Source organism: Sorex araneus, chromosome 1 (genome assembly GCF_027595985.1).
Source record: "Sorex araneus isolate mSorAra2 chromosome 1, mSorAra2.pri, whole genome shotgun sequence".
NCBI lineage: Eukaryota > Metazoa > Chordata > Mammalia > Eulipotyphla > Soricidae > Sorex > Sorex araneus.
This window is the reverse complement of record NC_073302.1, coordinates 387,862,836-387,883,393: the sequence shown is the minus strand read 5'-3', so window position 1 is coordinate 387,883,393 and position 20,558 is coordinate 387,862,836. Positions and strand designations below refer to the sequence as shown.

The window sequence follows — 20,558 nt, the reverse complement described above, 5'->3', positions numbered from 1 at the left end:
AAGATAAAAACACACAAAAGATGTTATAATAAATATTTGTGTTTCAAATACAGCATATTCTTGGTTTTTCACTGTAAACTAAGACTGTCTTTGATAATATATATTTCGAAAAAGAATTTATGTTAATCTATACAACATAAGTTTTTCTTCACCGTAAACAAAGATTATCTTCAATAATAAACATACACATCGAAGATAATTTTATGTTAATAATCTATAAAGTTTTAAACTGGTTCTTTTAACAAGCTGTCAACACGGATTTACTCTCCATCATGCTCTGTAATTAATGCTATAATTGCTGAGGATACAGGTAAATAAAAAAACTTCAAGGTCTTCTGAAATGGTTTACCTTGCTTTCTCAATATAAATAATTTTAGAATCTTAACAATTTAGGCTCATTCTAGCTATAAAATAAAATAATGAAAACAACCTGGTCCACTCATATAGTGGGCCTGATTTTGACTGTTTGGCTATTCCGACACTGATGACAGGCCTCTCAATGATTAACTCTCAATCTCCCTCTCACTGCCCCTCTGCTCACAAAGCCATCCCACAAATCAAAGTAGCAAATATGCTACAACTGTAATTTTGAATTTCATTTCCTTCCATCGCTGCTACTAGACTGCATAGAAACAATACAAAGACAAAATGAACTGCAACAGAACTGTCTCAAATTAAGAGGTAAGAACAGACTTATTTATAGATCAGGGTCAAAGCTACTTCCTTAGATTGTGAATGTCTTAAGAACAAAAAGCATCTATCAGTCCAGTGCAGAGTACAATGGTTCATACCTTACATCACTAATGAAAAACAGTCAAGGAGAAATGATTTCTGATTTCAAACTTTAGATGATGGAAGAAACCAAAGGCTCCCTGAGATCCTCAGATTGGAACAAGGTCATTGGCTATTATTAGCCGACGCTCTGCTGCAAAGAGAAACCAGGAAATGCTGAGTCATCCTAAGCCAAAGTGACACCACCATCAGCACTTCTGGTGCCAAATTCAAAGGTGAGCGTTCTTCCTTTGACCCGCCACTCTTCCTTCCTTTTCTCATTGGTCTGAGGTAGCTCATGGAAAACTGACTGCCACCAAATTAGATAAGTAGAAGGCTTAGGGATAGCTCAAAGGACTGTAGTGCACGGCCCCCAGCACAGCCAGGTGCAGCCCTGGTGGTCACCACTACCATGGCACTGGAACAGCACCCATCACTGGGCCTGTGCAATGAAGCAACAGCTCTGGGCATTGCTGGGAGGGCCACCAGACCCTGTAAGTCCAGCCGGGGTTTCTTCTTCCCTACCCCAAAAAAGCTGAGGTATAGCAGAAACGCTAACAAATTGTATTACATAACAATCTCAATTCCATATATGCTTTTATTTCAACTTTCAGCTATTAAAGGAAATGTTAAAAAATTTTACTTTAAAACCATATGGCGGATCAGAGAGAATAGTACAGCAAGTAAGGCACTGGCCTTGCATGCAGCAGATCTGTATTTGATGCCTGCGCACGAGCACCTAAGCACCACCCTACCACGAACAATCCCTGAGCAGAGAGTCAGGAGTAAGCACTGAATAACACCATGTGTGGCCCAAAATCACATAATAGCATTTAATATGTATTTATATAACACTTAATATGTATTAGAAATAAATAATTATACATCTAGTTCCTAAAAAAATTTTTCCTCAAGTATTTAGCATACTTTAGCTAAGAAACACTCTAAATGTACCCTATCAAATGTCATATCTAAATGATCTCCGCATGACAAATGCTTGTAATGCATTATATAGAAAAAACTGTATGATGGGGGAAGAAACAAATGCAGTCAAGGTGACCATGAATAGGTCACTTAAATTGTTTATCTATAAAATGAAAATAAGAATTCCCCCTCAGCCTCCACAATTACTATGTTAAGAATTCTAAAAACAAAAACAAAGGATTAATTAAGAGCACTTAAGAAGTAGAATATCACGTTCATTATTTCAAAAAAGAACAAAACCCCAGCCTATTCATGACTTCAGTAGAAATGCTTAACTCCTGGATGAACTCTACAAGAAGAAAACATCCAACCCCATCAGAAAATGGGGCAATGAAATGAACAGAATCTGTCTCAAAGAAGAAATCCGAATGGCCAAAAGGCACATGAAAAGATGCTCATCATTAATCATCAGGTAGATGCAGATCGAAACAATGAGATATCATATCACACCACAGAGACTGGCCCACATCCAAAGAACAAAAGCAACTGGTGTTGGCAAGGATGTGGGGAGAAAGGGACTCTCCTTCACTGCTGGTGAGAATGCTGACTAGTTCCACCCTTTTGGAAAACAGTATGGACACTTCTCAAAAGATTAGAAATTGAGCTCCCATTTGACTCAGCAATACCACTTCTGGGAATATATCCTGGAGAAGCAAAAAAGTATAGTAGAAATGACATCTGCACTTGTATGTTCACTGCAGTACTATTTACAATAGCCAGAATCTGGAAAAAACACAAGTGCCCGAGAACAGATGACTGGCTAAAGAAACTTTGGTACATCTACACAATGGAATACTATGCAGCTGTTAGAAAGAATGAAGTCATGAAATTTGTATGTAAGTGGATCAACATAGAGTATCAAGTGAAATGAATCAGAAAGAAAGGGACAGATTCAGAGAGATCACACTCATTTGTTGAATATACAGTAACAGAATGGGAGATATACATCCAAGAATAGTAGAGATGAGTATCTGGAGGATTGCTCCACGGCTTAGAAGCCGGCCTCACATACTGGGGAAAAAGGCAGCTCAGATACAGAAGGGATCACCAAGGAAAGGATGCCTGGAGGGCCTGCTCAGGATGGGAGATGCATGCTGAAAGTAGACTATAAAGTAGAATGACTGCCACTCAATACCCCTAGTGTAAACCACAACACACAAAAGGAAAGAGAGAGAGCAAAAGGGAATGCCCTGCCACAGAGGCAAGGTGAGGTGGGAGGGATAGGGTGGGAATGGTGGGAAGGATACTGGGATCACTGGTGGTGGTGAACGGGCACTGGTGAAGGAATGGGTACTCGATCCTTGTATGACTGAAATGTAAACACTGAAGTTTGTAAGTCTGTAACTACCTCACCGTGATTTGTTAAAAAAAAAAAAAGAAATGCTTAACTATTTTCCATTAGATTTGAATGTTTATATCATCACCAAGTTAGAATCCACACAAGATGATAAACTTGAAAACAATAATGGTGCATGAACTGTATTCAACAGAACTGGGTTGTGCAAAAATATACTTGTAAAAATGGCAATTATAGATGGACTCAGCAGAGCCTGGCAAGCTACCCGTGGTGTATTCGATATGCCAAAAACAGTAACAAGAAGTCTCACGATGGAGACATTACTGGTGCCCGCTCGAGCAAATCGATGAGCAATGAGATGACAGTTACAGTGACAGTGATGGATGGACAAGAATGGTAGTCCAGCAGGAAAAGCACTTGTCTTGCATGGGGCTGACCTGGGTTCAAAAGACACAAAGAGGAAGGAAGGGAGGGAGAAATATTGTAATACTATGGTAAGAAAAAAAAAGTTTGAAGTGACATAAAAACCAGTAGTCAGCACTTTCTTGCAGAAATATGCAGTCTTCAATCAGTAGCATTTGGTATTTAAAATCCTACCTAATACTGTAATTGTAATTAAAAAAAAAAGAAACAAGCAAGCATTACATTTTGCATCTTGTGTGCACTGTAGAACTTAACCCAGTTCCAATGGAACACTGCATTATGTTCAAGCCAGGGACTCAACTCTATTTACCAAAATGTTTCTACTAGAAACCTTGAGTCCCCAAACCCCAACTCAACAGTAATCATTTTTGAGTAATCATCCTTTCAGCCCCTTGAACGTCTTATACATCTTGATGACACAGATATGACTGAAAAGATTTACAATCTCCTTACCATGTGTCAAAACAAAACAGGAAGATTGCTTCTTGGCCCTTGACTCTCAAAAGGAAGAATGAGCTCAGGTGACCAAGTACACAATAATTGTGGAAAAGACTTTAGTTTCTTAAGATGGCAGAAGATGGGAAAAAAGTTCAAGATGACAAAAAAACTCAACATTATTGAACAGTTCCCATGTCCACAGTTCCTGTGTCTATTTAGGGCTTCTTATCTATGGGAAAACCAGGCGGGCCTGATAGATTCCTGCTGGATTTCGTCATTTTGTCCAAGAGAATGAAAGGAACATAATATTAAAACTTGAATAGGACTTTATTGGGTTCAATCATCCTGGGGGGGGGGGGTGGAAAGTCACTCTTCCCAATGGCTGGAGTGGTTGATTCAAGAAGAGGAAGAAGCAGTAAGATAATGAAAGATTAACCATGTCAAGCATGTGACCAGAATCTAACTTCAGAAATATCACTTAATATGTGCCCTAACTTTTACAAATAAAAAAATTAAAACTCAGAGGTAAAAAGAAATGTGTCTAAGGCACACCCTCTTGTGACAAAATGAGAACCCAGATTCTTCGATTCTTAAGTCATCAGTAACATCCAAGGAACAATAAATAATAACAGTTGTATTTTCAAGATCCCACAGGCACCCTTTGTTCTTTGCTTTTTTATTCATTTTAATCATCACAAATCTTTAAAAGAGAAGGAGGGTTCACAAAAATGTTACTAAGGAGGCTTTGGGGCAACCTATGGTAATGGCTCAGCCAATCGGGATGGTACTTGAGTGCTAAAGCTTGAGGATTTCTGCTGCTCAGACCCTGCAAGGGACCACCAGGGTCACCGCCACGAGGCTTGGGGACGTCCAAGGCTACATCTGGAGATGCCCAAGGGTGTACTTGGGCATCTGGAGATGGAACCAGGATCAGCAGCATACAAGGCATGAACACTAACCTCTACCCTATTTCCTTGGCCTGACGAATTTTAAAGATGCCAGCATAGGCCCCTTTCTCAAGAACATCATATATGAAATGACTGAACGGTGGTTCATGAATTTGTTCAAGGTTTAACCTATGGACTCTAGCCTTAGTTCATTTTCATTTTACCATATTTACATATGTATGGATTTATATTTACATACATATTGCCAATCCACAATCAGCAGAATACAGTTTTAATTGTCATACTAACCAGGTAATCAGATCTTCTATTTCAAAAGTACATATATCTGAGATAATTGGCCAGCACAGGGCTGCAGACTTCTAAAAGGAAGCATTTGCTTCTCTGTAAGCTGCATCTCAAGTCCCAACCTGGGGATGCATACTCAAGATCTAAATATTTCAGGCACTCCCAACAGTGACAAAAAAAAGTGCAGGAAATTTATAACCATTATGATTCCAACTTCTATTTCTATATAAAAATGCAGCAATTTTCGAAGGAGCTCAAAGTCTTTCAAATCACAGTAGGGCAGCAATCTAACTGTGCCAGAATCAATTTACTGGAATTACCAAGTAATCATGTAAAGGAGATGGAAGTGAGTATCAAGGTTTTAGAAAATCTGAGAGGGGGAAAAAAAAGAATCAGTCCTATAAAACACTGCTTGCCACATAAAAAAAAATAAATAAATAAAAGGAAAACAAATTGCACTAAAGCTTTCTTCATTCAGGCAGTTGGTTTTGTTCCCTAACTGCTCCCCCACATATCTAAGTGCAGTGAGTACATTCCCAACTCTACTGCCAAGTTAAAATGAAAACGTTCTCAGTCTAGAAATGATTGAGGTGGTTTTCTTTAATCAAATTAGAGCGGCCAAATGTTCCTTTCAAAGGTAACTGTCTACTCTGCAGCTGTATGCAAACTACCACATCAAATGTGAGGGGAAAAATAGCGATAGAATTGTGTCCTTACAGTACAGTGCTGGCTGCGGAGATGGAGAAACAAAAGCATCAGTACAGCTAAGAATTACATTCACAGTGAGCTTCCAGAAATATGCTGACTTCACAAACTGTGAACAATGTACTGAAACTTCCAGTATATAATTAGCTATTTTGGGGAGGGGAGAAACATGGAGGGAAATTCCCCCTTAAAAACTGCTAAGCAGCAGCAATAGATACCTTGAGTCACTTACCCTAGTGACCAAAGTCTCAATGAGAAACGCCAAAAGAAAATTCCATAGACCTTGCTTTTTTTTTTCTACTTCCTGTCTACATCAAATACACACCATAGTAAGTACTCTTGGGTATCCAATAAGCTTCAATTAAGCTTGAAATGAATTCATTTACATGTAAAATTTATCCTCTTAAATCATCAGACATGGGAAATTCCTGCAAAGAATCAATTCATAATGAGCTTGTTCTTTTCAGCCTGTTTCTTAGGAGAAAAGATATTGATTAACATTCCCAATAATGATGTCAAGTAAGTCAGTACTTGTTATGGGTTTATATCGGCTATTGGCTTTAGGTATGATGATAGTATGATGATCGAAATTTGACAATAAATTTAGATAAGCAGGTACAGTATGCAATGGAATAATTTGACCATGTCTTCCCCCTAAATATATAACTTCTTTCCAAATAATTACACCGTCTTGAAATAGAGGAATACAGAATAAAATGGGAGAAGTTTATCTTAAATGGTCCCCATATTTTTCCGGAATCAATGTTCTTAAACTCTTTTGCTGCTGGAGAAATTTGCAGACTACTACCTCACGTAAAACTCCCTTTGCCAAACCCACATATATATATATATATGTATATATATATAACCCATATATATATGTATATATATACATATATATATATTTTTTTAAAGAAGAAAAGACAAAAAGTAACTCACATAGGTATACACAATTCTCAAGCTACTCTTACAATCCTATTCTGGAAAGTAAACTAACAGGCAAGAAATAACTAATATTTTAACCATTCTACAATGTTTTAAGAAACAGAACAGATGAACTTCCAGGCCTATCACAAACATTTGCCTAAAATCATTTTAAGATACTGCTCAACTGAAAGAAATAAATCAGTAAGTTCAGGGTGTCATTGAAATGAGAGGGACTGGTAGGTATTCTGGATTACTGATAATAAAAGATACAAGTTGATGGTAGGAAGCTGATAGAAAAAGTCACCAAAAAGATAATTATCCCTACACTGCAGAAAGTATAGTCCAGTTTAAAAGTGAAACATAAGGAATATACTTTTAGAATACAGAGATGAAAATACTCTCAAACCATTTTATGAGGCTACCATTTCTTCAGAATTAAAATCTGAGACATAATAATAGGGGGGGTTACAAAACATCTTTATTGAGCACAGTTTTTAGAAAAGTTTCAGCAAGTTATAAAAACAATCTTGAAAACTTAAGACTGCCTTATTTTCAAGAACTACTAAAAACTGTCGTAATCAAAACTTCAGGCAGTAGGCAAAAGGACGAATACACAGATCAATGGAACAAAACAGAGTCTAGAAACAAATGGAAAGTTGCATGATTGATTTATTTTTTTGGTTAAGATGACAAACTGATTTAAAATGAAAAATCATTGACTTTTCAAGAAATGATTTTAGAGTATAATCTATATATTCATGTAGGAAATAATGGATCTCAATTCTTATCTTTATTACAAATTAAATCTATGAATGGATCACAAATTTAATATGAAGAACTATGAAATTCAGAAATACGGAGGGAAAATACCCTGTATGTCCCTGGTATATACCTAAGAAGACATCAAAGTTTATTTTATTTGTTTGTTCTGTGCCACAGGGTTTACTCCTGGCTCTGAGCTCAAGGATTGCTCTTGGTGCTAATGAGGTATGTGATACCAGGAATCAAACCTGAGTCAATCAGATGCAAAGCAAGCACCTTATCTGCTATACTATTTCTCTGACCTCTAGAAGATTTTTACAAAAGTCAAACCATCAAAAGAGAAAACAATAAATTAGTACTGGTAAATATATTTGCAATATATGTTTATATATATATATATACACATATCTCTGACAAAAGACTTCTAGAATTACATAAGTAACTCTTATAATGAGATAATGTAATTTTTAAAAGTGATCAAAATATTTTAACAGAAATACATTCCGAAAGAATTGCTATTCTTTATACTATTAAATAATATATTGGCTATTTTTATATTATTTGCTATAATCAGATAACAAATAAAGTTATCTGATAACATTAGACACTAGGCAAATGCAAGTTAGAACCACAATGTGTCGTTGTTTCACAACTAATATAAAATAGTAAAGTTAATAAGACAGACAGTATCAAGAGTTGAGTAGGATACAAATCAGACATCGCTAGCAGTAAAGACATTGCTAGCAGTAAAATAGTACAAATTTTGGAAATTGGGCAACTTCTTTTAAAATTTTAATGTGTGCCTGCTGTACAAACCAGCAAACTACCTCTAAATCTTCACCCAAATAAAAAGGACACATATGCCATACCAACTCAAAGACTTATACGTGGGGGCTGGAGTGACAGCACAGCTGGTAGGGAGTTTGCCTTGCACGAAACCGACCCGGGTTCAATTCCCAGCATCCCATATGGTTTCCCAAGCACCTCCAGGGGTAATTCCTGAGTGCAGAGCCAGGAGTAACCCCTGAGCATTGCTGGGTGTGAGCCAAAAAGCAAAAAAAAAAAAAAAAAAAAAAAAGAAGACTTTTCATACATGAACATTCATGGCAGCAATATTCATAATAGCCTCAAAAAAGAACCAACACAAATGGCCTTTAACAGGTGAAATCACCAACTGCAGCAAATTCAAATAATGAACTATCGATAGTCAATAAATGGAATGAATCTCAAATGTATGATCTATGGAAGCCAGAGACCAAAAAAAAAAAACCCATAATACTATTTGCATACAATATCTGACACCAGAAAGAAGAAATCTACTCTACAATGACATTAAGGTTAAGGTTGCTAGAGTTCTTGAGGGGCAGTGCATGTTGGGGGAGGGAAGAAAAGAATCCTCAGGAAATTTGGAGGCACAGTGCTGTATCTGTCAAATCTTGACTGTGCTGTAGCTGTCAAATCCATTAAAATCATTCTTAAGAAATGGATGTTTTATTATACATAAATCGTATCTCACTAAACTTGATTTTTATTTTGTTTTGGAGCTGCATTCAGCTGTGCACAAGGAACCATATACAGTGCTCGGAATTGACCTGCATCAGCTGTGTGCAAAGAAAGCTTCTTACCACTGTGCTATTATGTTTCTGACAAAAAAGCTAAGCACTGACTTAAACATTTAGTCTCCATATAAAACACCTATATGGTAAACTTAAAAAATTCAGGGACATATTATAGATACAAAACCAGACAGTTGCTTTATATAGCAACAAAAACAGAAGATTATTGTTGAAAACCATGAAGTACCTAGTAATCAACAAAGAGGTGGAAATTTAATGCCATAAAAACTTCAGAACACCTAAGAAAAAAAATAGAAGGCCTTAAGAAATAGAAAAATATTCCATGCTCTTGGATTGGATGAATCAATATTGTCAAAATGACCATCCTACTTGAACTATTATTAGATTCAACGTAATCCTTATCCAAATTCAAACAACATTGTTCAAGAACTTAAAACAGTCGACAATAAAGCTTGTATGAAATCATAAAAGACTCGGAGTAGTCAAAACTTACTGAAAAATAAAAAACTAGAAGGTATATCATTACCTTTTATTTTTCAATCTCATTACCTTTTTTTTCCCCTAAGAGAAAACCATAATGGCAGATGACTTGTCATTGACAATGATGAATACAACGAGAATAATCACCTTTAAGATGCACTGTAAAATTATTCTTCACAAACTCCTATATAAAGACAAATCATATTCAAGTATGAGGGACAAGGATGTTTCCTAAGAGGTGATAATTCAGAAAGCATGGTACGCAATTTGTAAGGCAATTACTCACAAATGTATGCTAGCAAAACAAGAGTGCGAACTACCAAAAGAACCAAATGTGGGGATTTTTGGTTCTAAACTTAAGAAGCAGAGAAAAGAATTCCCAAGTCTGGCACAATGTCACTACCAGATCACAGTGAACCAAAATCAGGAAGAAAAAAAAAAAACCAGAAATGCAGCAATGCAAGAGAAACAGGGAGTGTGAAGAAGTGCTAGGGAAAAAGTTAAGCTGTTATGATCAGCAAGTAGAACAAATAGCCAACTATGAACTCCAGGGGAAACAAAATATTCTACATCAAGTCATGGTCTGAACAGGAAATATATGTAAACATGGTATAATTTCATTTGTTGTTTTCAAGAGAGGCCACACCCAGCTATGTCTTATGCTTGGCTCTGTGATCAGGGATCCTTCCTGTCGGCACTCAGGAAGTGGTGGAGGGAAAATGGGATGCCAGGGATCAAACCTGAGTCAGCTGCATTCAAGACAAGCATCTTACCTGCATTTTATCTCTCTGACCCCTAGTTATTTTCAAACTGACAAGGAATAATGAAAAAATTCGTGAATCTGTATTTAAGAAATAAGGAATTCTTTAGTCTCATATGGGTATAGTTACAGAAAGAGATTAGAAAGGCCCAATGTTTTGCCCAACATGGAATCTATAGTTAGATAATGTAGGCACTGTTTACAAGTTTTCAGCTTCTACGGAAAAAATATTCTATATGATCCCTGCATATTTCAACAAATATGTGAATGCAAGGCACAACGGACAATGTAAGATGACTAGAAATAAAACATTTTTATTTTCAATCAAAAAAGAAAAATACTTGTCATTTACTTAATTTGAAAAACACTGATTAGAAGGCTTTCTAAACATGCCCTAATTTTCATGGACTCATTTCCAAATTTCAGACACTGATGTCTAAGAAACTTTATATTTGCTCTTTCACGTTTACTCATTTTATTAAATCATAAACATATCTATCACCAATACCTTCACTCGGTTCATCTTTTCACCTTTTCTCTTTTAACATGCAGTACTTTCAAATAACAGACACATCTCTGGTTCATTCTTCATTTGCCTCATGATAAGTTTTAGTTCTTAACTTTATCAACCCAAATGAAGGAAAACTATGCAATTTTTCATAAAGATACTACTCTTTCTTATCCCCAAAGCTCTATTTTTTCTGACCATAAATTAGTACCAATGAGACAACCATGCTCTTAGTTTATACTTTAAATAACAATATAAAAGAAAACAGTTTGACTTAAAATTACTATCATTTGGGGCTGAGAATATGCCTTTTAACAGACTTTTTTCCTCAGTTGTAAAAAGAACTGGTACCTTTAACCACAAGTTCTATTATAATGAAATACTAGAAAGATAAAACTACTCTATTAAAACCATTTCTAACTATTTCAAAGGTGTCACAATTTTTCTTTTCTGACTTTTGCTAGTTAGTGCTTACCTGTATTGGGATTACACCTGATGGTGTTCAGGGTTTACTTCTATCTCTATATTCTGAGCTCTTCCTGGCGGTGCTTGAGGATCAAATCATGTCCATTATGTGCAAGGCAATCAATCACCTTAATCCCTGTACTATCTCTCCAGCCCCATTTTTTGTGACTTCAAGTGTAAAATATATATTATATATGTATATATTATTTCAAGTAAGGGATGTACTCAGTTATTAAAGCAACTAACACAATGCAATACACTTAACTTTATGAATTTCTGTACCCACAATCCTCCCTAGGCTAATCTCTAAATCTGTTTCTTGGTTTATTATGGTTCAACAGGAAAACATCCTTCCTTCTACCCAAGCCTATTTAGTAACTTCTTTAAGTGATTCTATACATTTGGAATGCAGAGGACATCATCTAAAACTCTCAACATGAAACCGCTCAGTCTCTTGGTTTCCACCAAAGTTTTTAAATATATTGGTCAGAGCCAATACTCTAAAGTTCAAAAATCTACTCTAGAAAGGCTAAGAAGCCTTTTGCTTGTCTTGTTCTGTTGCTCAAAAAGTTCAAGAGTTAATGTGTCCAACCTTATACTTAATACCTTCTAAAACCAAGGAATTTAGGAAAAGCGTTTTTATACATTAGGAATATCTAGTAAGAGGGAGATGATCAGACTGCTTAGCAAAAATGGAAAGCACAAAGGCATATTCCTCCTACCTTTAAAAAGAGATGTCACCACAGATTGGTGTTTCTAAGAGAATGGGTTCCTTTCTAGGATAGACGTGCTTAATGCCTTCAACAGAGAATATATCATCCCACCAGTTTTGATTATGTGTTCTCAGGAGCAATGATAGAGTATTAGCTTTGCGTGTATGAGGTTTTGGGTATAATCCCCTAAAACACACACAAGCATACACACATACATACATATATCAACCACACGTATATCAACCACATGTATATATATCAACCACACGAACTCAATTTGTTCAAGCTAGGAGAGTATTTCTTAAGTAAACTTTATAAGGAATAAAACAACTCAGAATGCTGATATCCTTTTAGGAAATATCAGGAAAACCTGATATTTATATTTATATTTATATATAAATATCAGGAATTTAATTCACACTAGTGGTTTTACCAGTATAGAAAGCCAACAATATCAACAGCAAAAAGCAAAACCAAAAGAATTCAAGTAACTTAATAGAATTAATTTATAACACCTTTTTTCATTATATCAAAGAGTTTGAGTCATTTTCAACTTTGACCTAATGTGGACACATTTCCTAATGTTAATATCTTCTTCAAGGTATAGCAATTAAGTCCAAAGCTTTAGTTAAATATGAAATTACTGAAATTTTAAAACTTTTAAGGTAAATCATATAGACTGGAGCAAGACAAAAGGTGAAATTTCTCTTTTCAATATTTTTTATTATCCTCAGAAAACCTAGTTAGGTATAATATACAAGTCGTCTTTCTCTTTTTGGCACTTCTCAGCATTAACATTCAAGTAACAGACTATTCCATAAGATTGCCCTCCTTGGTTGGCTCCATAGCTTGGAAGCTGGCCTCATACGCTGGGGGAAAGTAATCCCAAATAGAGAAGGGAACACCAAGTAAAAAGTGATTGGAGATCCCGAGAGGAAGGGAGATGCGCGCTGAAAGTAGACTAGAGACTGAACATGATGGCCACTCAATACCCCTATTGCAAACCACAACACCCAAAAGGAGAGAGAGAGAACAAATTGGAATGCCCTGCCACAGAGGCGGGGTGGTGTGGGAGGATGGGATTGGGGGGTGGGAGAGATACTGGGTTCATTGGTGGTGGAGAATGGACACTGGTGGAGAGATGGGCTCTCGAACATTGCATGAGGGAAACAAAAGCACGAAAATGTGTAAATCTGTAACTGTACCCTCACTGTGACTCACTAATTAAAAAAATAAAAATAAATAAAAAAGATTGCCCTCCTTGATAACTATATCTCTTCCCATTATTTCACTCATTTCAACACACTTTTTTATATTATTCCTAAAGATACAGAATACACATCAAGAGATACTTTGCCCTCATGGAGCTTACAACTAGGGAGTGCAAGTTTACAGATGGAAGAGAATGGATGAGAGGAAGTGGGAGAGTAATATTCTATCTTATATAACAGACACAATGACGAAAAAGAGCAAGAATACACTAAGCATTATAAGGCCCAATGCTGTCAAGGTCCAAAAGAAGAAGAAACTGGGTCCAAATGGAGATATGAAGGAGTAAACTGCACACACAAAAGATGGCACCAAGAGCTTGGTTCTGAAAGATGAATATTCCCATCAGAGACGCATACTGAGTGCATATCCTGAGATCAGCCCCAATTCAAGTCACAGAGCTGAGGACAAAGGGTATTATTAGAGGAAATGCACATGGAGCAAACACACACAAAGAACACAAGAAAATTCTATGAAAGCCAAAGTCAGCCAAAATAAAATGACTAACAGGAAAATTTAAAACACCAATATTCGAAGAGTCCTACTAAATATTCTTGGTGTGAAGATGCATGACAATGAATATCCAACCATCTGCCAGAATTCAGTTTACAACACTTGCCAATAGTTTATGAAAAATCTATAAGAATTCAAGTTCTCATCTGAATGGGTTCACTTTTAAAAAATGTTTTCATTATTTTGTTCAGAAAAATCTACCAGACAACTAAAAGTTATTATTTATGGATATTTATGAGTTATTTGTGGATATAGAAGATACAATCCTTTTTTCCAAGCAGCAAACAAAATAGTTACACTGAATCTGCTTTTACATCTCAAAAACATGTTTTCTGATATATACAATGACCACCCTTGTCTGTTCACACTAGATATAAGCCTACTACTTGACTTTAGCTCATCTCAGTTTCTATTTATAATGCATACATCTACAGCATCAAACAGTTGACTAAAAATAAGACAAAATTTTAGTGCATTTACTGGACAGTCCCACACTATCAAAGCAGACATAAGTTTAACCTAAGACCTCTTCCAATTCAAAATTCTCAAAATGTGATTCCAATTCTACTAACTAAACCTTGTAGGAAAGGTCAGGAAGTTCACAATTAATTTCTTTTCTACTAAGACTTCGGAGAAAGTCATCTAAACCTTCTCTGAACCTCATGAGAAACAGTAAAAGAGTAATTAGCCTTTCAAGAAGCTTGAGTATCATATCTGCCTATGTGTGTAGAGATTATTATGCTATCTCATTTACTTTTAAGTATTTCGTATTATTTCATTAAATGGGTGATAAGTCCTGAGCCACAATACATAATAATTCATCAGATCAGTGCCAAGTATTAAAATTATCCCTATTGTTCTTTGTCAAAAATAAATCCAAAAGTATTATTTAACTGTATCTTTCACCTGTATTATTTTTATTTCACTACAGTTATTTAGGTCAGTGTTATGCAACATTTTTCTGACCGTGCTTCCTTCCTGTGACACCCTAGTCCTAACGGTTGGGGCTCTTGACTTGGTTCATGCCTCCCTCATCATTTAGGCCATTTTTACCTGTGCCCTTCCCTTGGGTATTTAATAGTATATAATTTTAGTTGAGAAATGATGACTCAGAAGATAGAAGTTCCTATCCTTTTTTTTTTCTTTAAACACTGTGGTTTACAAGGTTGTTCATAATATAGTTGTTACGGGCATCCAACGTTCCTACCTCAATTCCACTGCCAGAATGACATTCCCTCCACCATTGCCCCATTATTCCAACCACCCAGTGCATAACCCCCTTAGCATGCATGAACTATTTTATACTATATTGTTTGTTACAACTAAATGGTTAATGGAAATCTCAAAAAATTCTATAGCAAAGAAAATTTGTGGAAATTGTTTTATCTAACCATGGGATCATTAAGTTCTTATCTGTGGGATTACCAAGCTGTATGCTATTAATTGAGCCTTCTGAGTTATCATTTTGTTTATTGAGCTTAGTTGGCTTCTATGTTTGGTACTACCAAATTTTTTTAAGACACAATTTAATGGAATAATAACCATAACCTTTATAGCTATATATGCCAATAGGATATACTATAGATAGAATTCAGAAATTTCTTGATTGTTATTTATTCCTAACTGTTACCTTTGTCTACATAAAGTTGTTTTTCCAACCAATGACTGTAACTCAAACTTCTTCCATCAAACAAAAATAATTTAATTTTTTACTTAGATATAAGAACAATACAACAATTTTTAATAACACAAGTTGCTTCAACTTTGGACATAAAATACTCCAACCCTAATATCCATGAATTTACAATGACTTAAGTATTAGGTGCTTCATTCTGAAAAACATTCTTATGAAATCACACTTTTTTGAAATGATCATTGACTTTTAACAAGGAGTCTGTTTCCATTGAGATTCATATACCAGAGGTCTTTTGGTTTTGCATTGTTTTTTGTTTTTGTTTTGATGCCAATGATGCTCAGGGCTTACCCCTGACTCTGCACTCAACTTTTTGTTCATGTACTCTTCTACTGAGGTCTTCAAAAAGAGTACTGGAAAACTTTCAATCACAGAGTTGCATGGATTTTTCTATGTATTTTTAAAACAGTGATTAAGTATGTTCATAAAAATTTAACATACTTAAGATGTCCCAAGTTTACTCACTGCAAAGCCATAAACAGTTTAACTTGCAGAAGTACTTAACTGAATTAGTTTTATAGGTACAGTAACAAATTTAATCCCGGGGCACAATATAGGTGGCACCTGCACCTAACAATACAATATTATCATGTGCCAGGGTTCTGGTGATTACCTTACTCCTTCAAACTGGGGAAATTACTTGAGAGGAGTTGCAATCTCCCAATATACCTTTCCCAGCAGTTAGGCTCACAGTTCCAGTTTATTAGTCAAATGTACTCATTGACTTATTTACAGTGCTAGGGTCCATACTCTAGACCTCACACAAGTAACTTTTTTATAAAACATAAGGGCAACACCTCATAGTGCTGGGGTTGCCAGGGCCCATTCCCTACAACTATCAATGGTGAATGTCTGTTTAGTGCAGAAGCATAATGGTGGTGGTACTCAGAGTCAACAGTGCTACACCTGGCAGTGAGAGAAAGCCAATAAACAGAACCTAAACGGTAGGTTCCTTCCTAAATCCCTGAGGATCAATGAGGCCCAAATGTTCATATTTGTAAGTTAGATGTCAGCTTGATTAGATATGATTTATATGACTAACGTGTCATTCCACCTTCAAAAAACACTTGATTCTCTGAGTGTTTGGTTACCTTATACACCCAAATTAGCAAATTCCTTATAATCAGGTTATCACAAATAATAGATACTCCATAAATTTGGTTAGATTAAATACAGAGCATGAAAATAAGGGTAAATTTCTGGTTTGTCTGTTTTTAGCCTATACCTGGCAATGCTCAGGGGATAACTCTTGGCTCTATATTCAGAAATTACTCCTAATAGTACTCAGAGCACCATGTGTAATGCCAGGATCAAACCAGGGTCAGTCACATGCAAGGCAAATGTCCTACCAGCTGTACTATAGCTCCAGCTCTAGTAAGGGTGAATTTTTAAATAGAAAACAAAACAGAACTGTTCATCCCTCAAGTATAGACACTTTTTTTTTTAACGTTTTCACCACTGCATCCTCAGCTTCTGCAATGTCTGCATATAGTAAAGTCTCAATAAAAATCTGATGAATGAATACAGATTGACTATTGACAAAGTACACTTATTTTAACTCAATATACTTCATTTAAAATGCAAACCAAGATTCAACTGTGGAGTGTGAAGTTCCAACATAGGTTCATACTAAAATATGATTCTGGTAAGGCCTCAGGATTTAGAAGCACAAACTATATGTAAAAACAAAAGTAAACCTGAAGCTGGGGACACAGCTCAGAGGTCTGGAGCACATGCTTTGCATTGCAAGCTGCAGGTTTAATGACTGGAACCACTGTGGTCCCCTGAGCACTGCTGGGCGTGGCCTATAAAATAAACAGTAAATTTACATCCCAGTCAATGATTGGCTGATCAAGCCTGGGACTGGGATGTATCAAGTGCAGATAAGTAAGAATTTAAACTCATTATCTTGGTGCCAACAGGCAGTGCTAGTACCAGCAATAACACGTCAGCTTTTCTGGCAAATCCATCAAAATTAAAACATAAACTTTTGAAAAACCTAGTACATTTATTACCCTCCTCAAGCTGAGAGGCTTAACTATCTGTAGGAAGGGCCTATAATTATTATCAATTACTTATAACTTGAGGGCACTTATAAAAGGCATCTGCCCTTTCAAGAAGCCTTTAAAGAAGCAGCCATAAGACTGTAAAACTGATCCTGTGGGGCAACAATAAATTTTAGGGTTGGAGGCCCCAACTTTGACAACTCTCCCTAGAAAGGAAGAGAATTGTGGTCACTTATCCTTGATTTCCTGCCTAAACAGCAGCAACTTCAAAATCTGGCACTCCTAGTCTAGTCAAGGAAGTCAAGGCGGCCAACAGCTGTCCTAAGGCTGAAAAGGAAAAAAAAATTAAAAAAGGAACAGGAAGAAAACAAAAAGGGAAAGGAGAGCAGAAGCTCATTAAGATGACATCATCAATAATTTTCTCAAGTGTCAATTTCATGGCATATGACCGAGGGTGTTCTCTGAGAAATTACAGGCTAATTATATTCAAGTATAACCTTTAAGGTCTGACTTTAGTCAGTCAGGTATATTGTTTTTAAGAAAAGGTCAGGCGAACTGATGTCTTCTAAGAGGGCAAGATCCCCCTTAATCTGCCTGAACAGAAATTATTCCTGGACTTTGAAGCACTCTGAAATTTATAACATGCCCTCAAATGCACTATCTCAGTTTCTTCTCAGTTCACAAGACGTAGTGTCACCATTACCTTTTATATATAGAAAACAATCCTTTGTACTCAATTTAGAAGCAGAGTCTCCAGAAAATTCTCAGTTCTAGATCCAAGTCATGGATGACTTAAAAATCTCCAACGACATACCAAACTCGAAAGGATAAATCAAAAGAACAGATTAGACAAAAACTACCAGTACAATAGCAAAAAACAACTTTCCCTTTAACAGAACAGATTGTGCTTTGTAAAGGATAGTGTTACTAAGGAGTCCTCTAGAACATCTGTACATCGGGAGGACATGATTTTATTTATATACATGATAATCACCCTTAACTGGAAACTTTCCTAATGTAACAGACAAAATGTATCAAGAACTTCAATCCTAAAATTCTAGTGCTGGAATTCATTCCTTGGAAAGCACGGAGATGATTGCTTGAGGAAGATAACTAAGTTATAGAGAACTAAATGTACCCTCAGCTTTTCCCTCCAATAACACAAAGACCACCCTTTGTGTTGTTTTTCAGGCAACATGCATAAAAGGTAACCTATTATTGCTTTTACATATAATCCCATCTTCCTGAAACACTTCTTTTTGTCTCATTATCTTATTATGCTCCTCTCTCCTTTACTAGCTAAGGCAGAGGTCAAAGGGTCCATCTCTATTGCCATTTACTACCTTATTTATGTATTTATGATTCCTTGCTGCCTTCTAGCCCGAGACTGTGTCAGCAGCAAAGCTGCACACAAATCACCAGCATGGGATAAGAAGAGACAAGTTAAAACCTCCCAGGAAGATTCTGTAGACACTTGGGCTCCCCCAGTCTGTGAAGGGCTTGGTATTTCAAAGGTCAGTCTTGGGTCTCTTTACTTTGATGACTAACATTAAATTGTTTGACTTTTTACAAAAATATTTAGCTGAGCCTATTTACATAATTTCATCCACAGTGCACACAGTAGGCACATATTTGGTGAACAGATTCTTTAGGAAGATGAGAAGACAGGAAGACCCCCATAACCTCCTTTTTTCCAACACATTATCTGAAGCATAGAGAAAGGTACACTTAAATCCAAATATGTAGAAGTTTCCATGTAACTCCTTTTCCATTCGAAACTATGAATCTGTTTAAAAAAAGAAAATGACACACCATACAGAGTCAATCACACAATGGGGGAATTCCAGAATCACTAAGAAAACACCCTGATCCTGAGTCTCTCACACACTTGAATACCATAGAGGAGCCTGTGGTATCCACCCCCAAGGAAAAGCCAAGGGGAAACATTTAAAATCTAAAGATTCCACATCTTGGTATCACATCTAACCCTTTGAAGACTGGCCCAGAGACATGGAGTAATTAGACAAGTACTATCTGAGAAAAATAGTTTTTTATTTGTATTTTTTGATGTGCGTGGCATTGGGGCGAGTGTGTGCATATGTGTGTGCTGGGGGGGGGGGGGCGGTCATCAGTGCTGGGGATTCAATCCGGGGCCTTGCACACACGAATAGTGTGCTCCACCATTGGATCCACATTTCACAGCTGGAGATTCCACACTGCTGGAAGCTGGGCAGCAACACTGTAGTTCTCTGACCATCAGGCATCCGCCTTATTCAACTTTACAAAGAGAAACTCTTGGTGTGATAGAGGAGGGGGGAAATCTTTCAAAGTTCCTGCATTTCAAAAACCTTATTTATTTTTCTACTAAACTCCCAGGAAAGTTCTCTTCCTACTATCTATCATGGCATCCTGCCCCACTACCTCTCACTCAGTGGCAGTCTCTCAAAAATTCTCCCAACGGCCAGGGTAGGTATGCAGTGGGGGGGGGGAGCAGGGAAGCCTGTCTCCATGGGCTCCAGTGTTCCTAAAAGGCACCCCATCTTCCTGGACCCCCTTCCTGGGCGAGCAGAGAGAAAAACACTGAGAACCTGCGCAGCTGCACGGAAACCTATGCAGGTCCCATTTTCTGATCTGTTCCCTCCCTAGCAAGGTCATCTGCTCGGACTGCTGGCTCTCACTCGGAAAGGTCAACGGGTCGCACCGCGCTACCTGAGTCCCCTCCTCCCAGCCCGGTACTTTTGCCAGGGTCCGAGGACGCCCACGCCCCCAGCGCCCGACCCTCTCCCCCCTCCACAACCCCCTCGGACAGCCGACGGGGCGAGCGCAGCGCTCCCAGCTCACCTGACCACGTTGGGGTGCTCGAAGGTTTCCAGGTGCCTCAGCACCGCCACCTCGCGGATGGTGGAGAGCGGCATCCCCTCCTCGCTCGTCTGCACCCGCACGCGCTTCAGCGCCACGAAACGGCCGCCGTTCTTCAGGTCCCGGGCCTTGAACACCTTCCCATAGGCGCCCTCCCCGATCTCGGCCACGCACTCATACTGCTGGTCGGCTCGGCTCAGGCCGTCCTTCTCCAT

General features: G+C 37.3%; 1 protein-coding gene across 1 annotated transcript in view; it reads right to left on the bottom strand.

Annotated features, from left to right (window-relative positions):
• The window catches only part of CDK6 (cyclin dependent kinase 6), a 216,167-nt gene extending 195,609 nt beyond the window's left edge, over positions 1–20,558 (bottom strand). The window contains exon 1 of the mRNA XM_004602179.2: positions 20,326–20,558. Within this exon, the coding sequence (XP_004602236.2) occupies positions 20,326–20,558 (233 nt within the window). The remainder of the gene's footprint in view (positions 1–20,325) is intronic.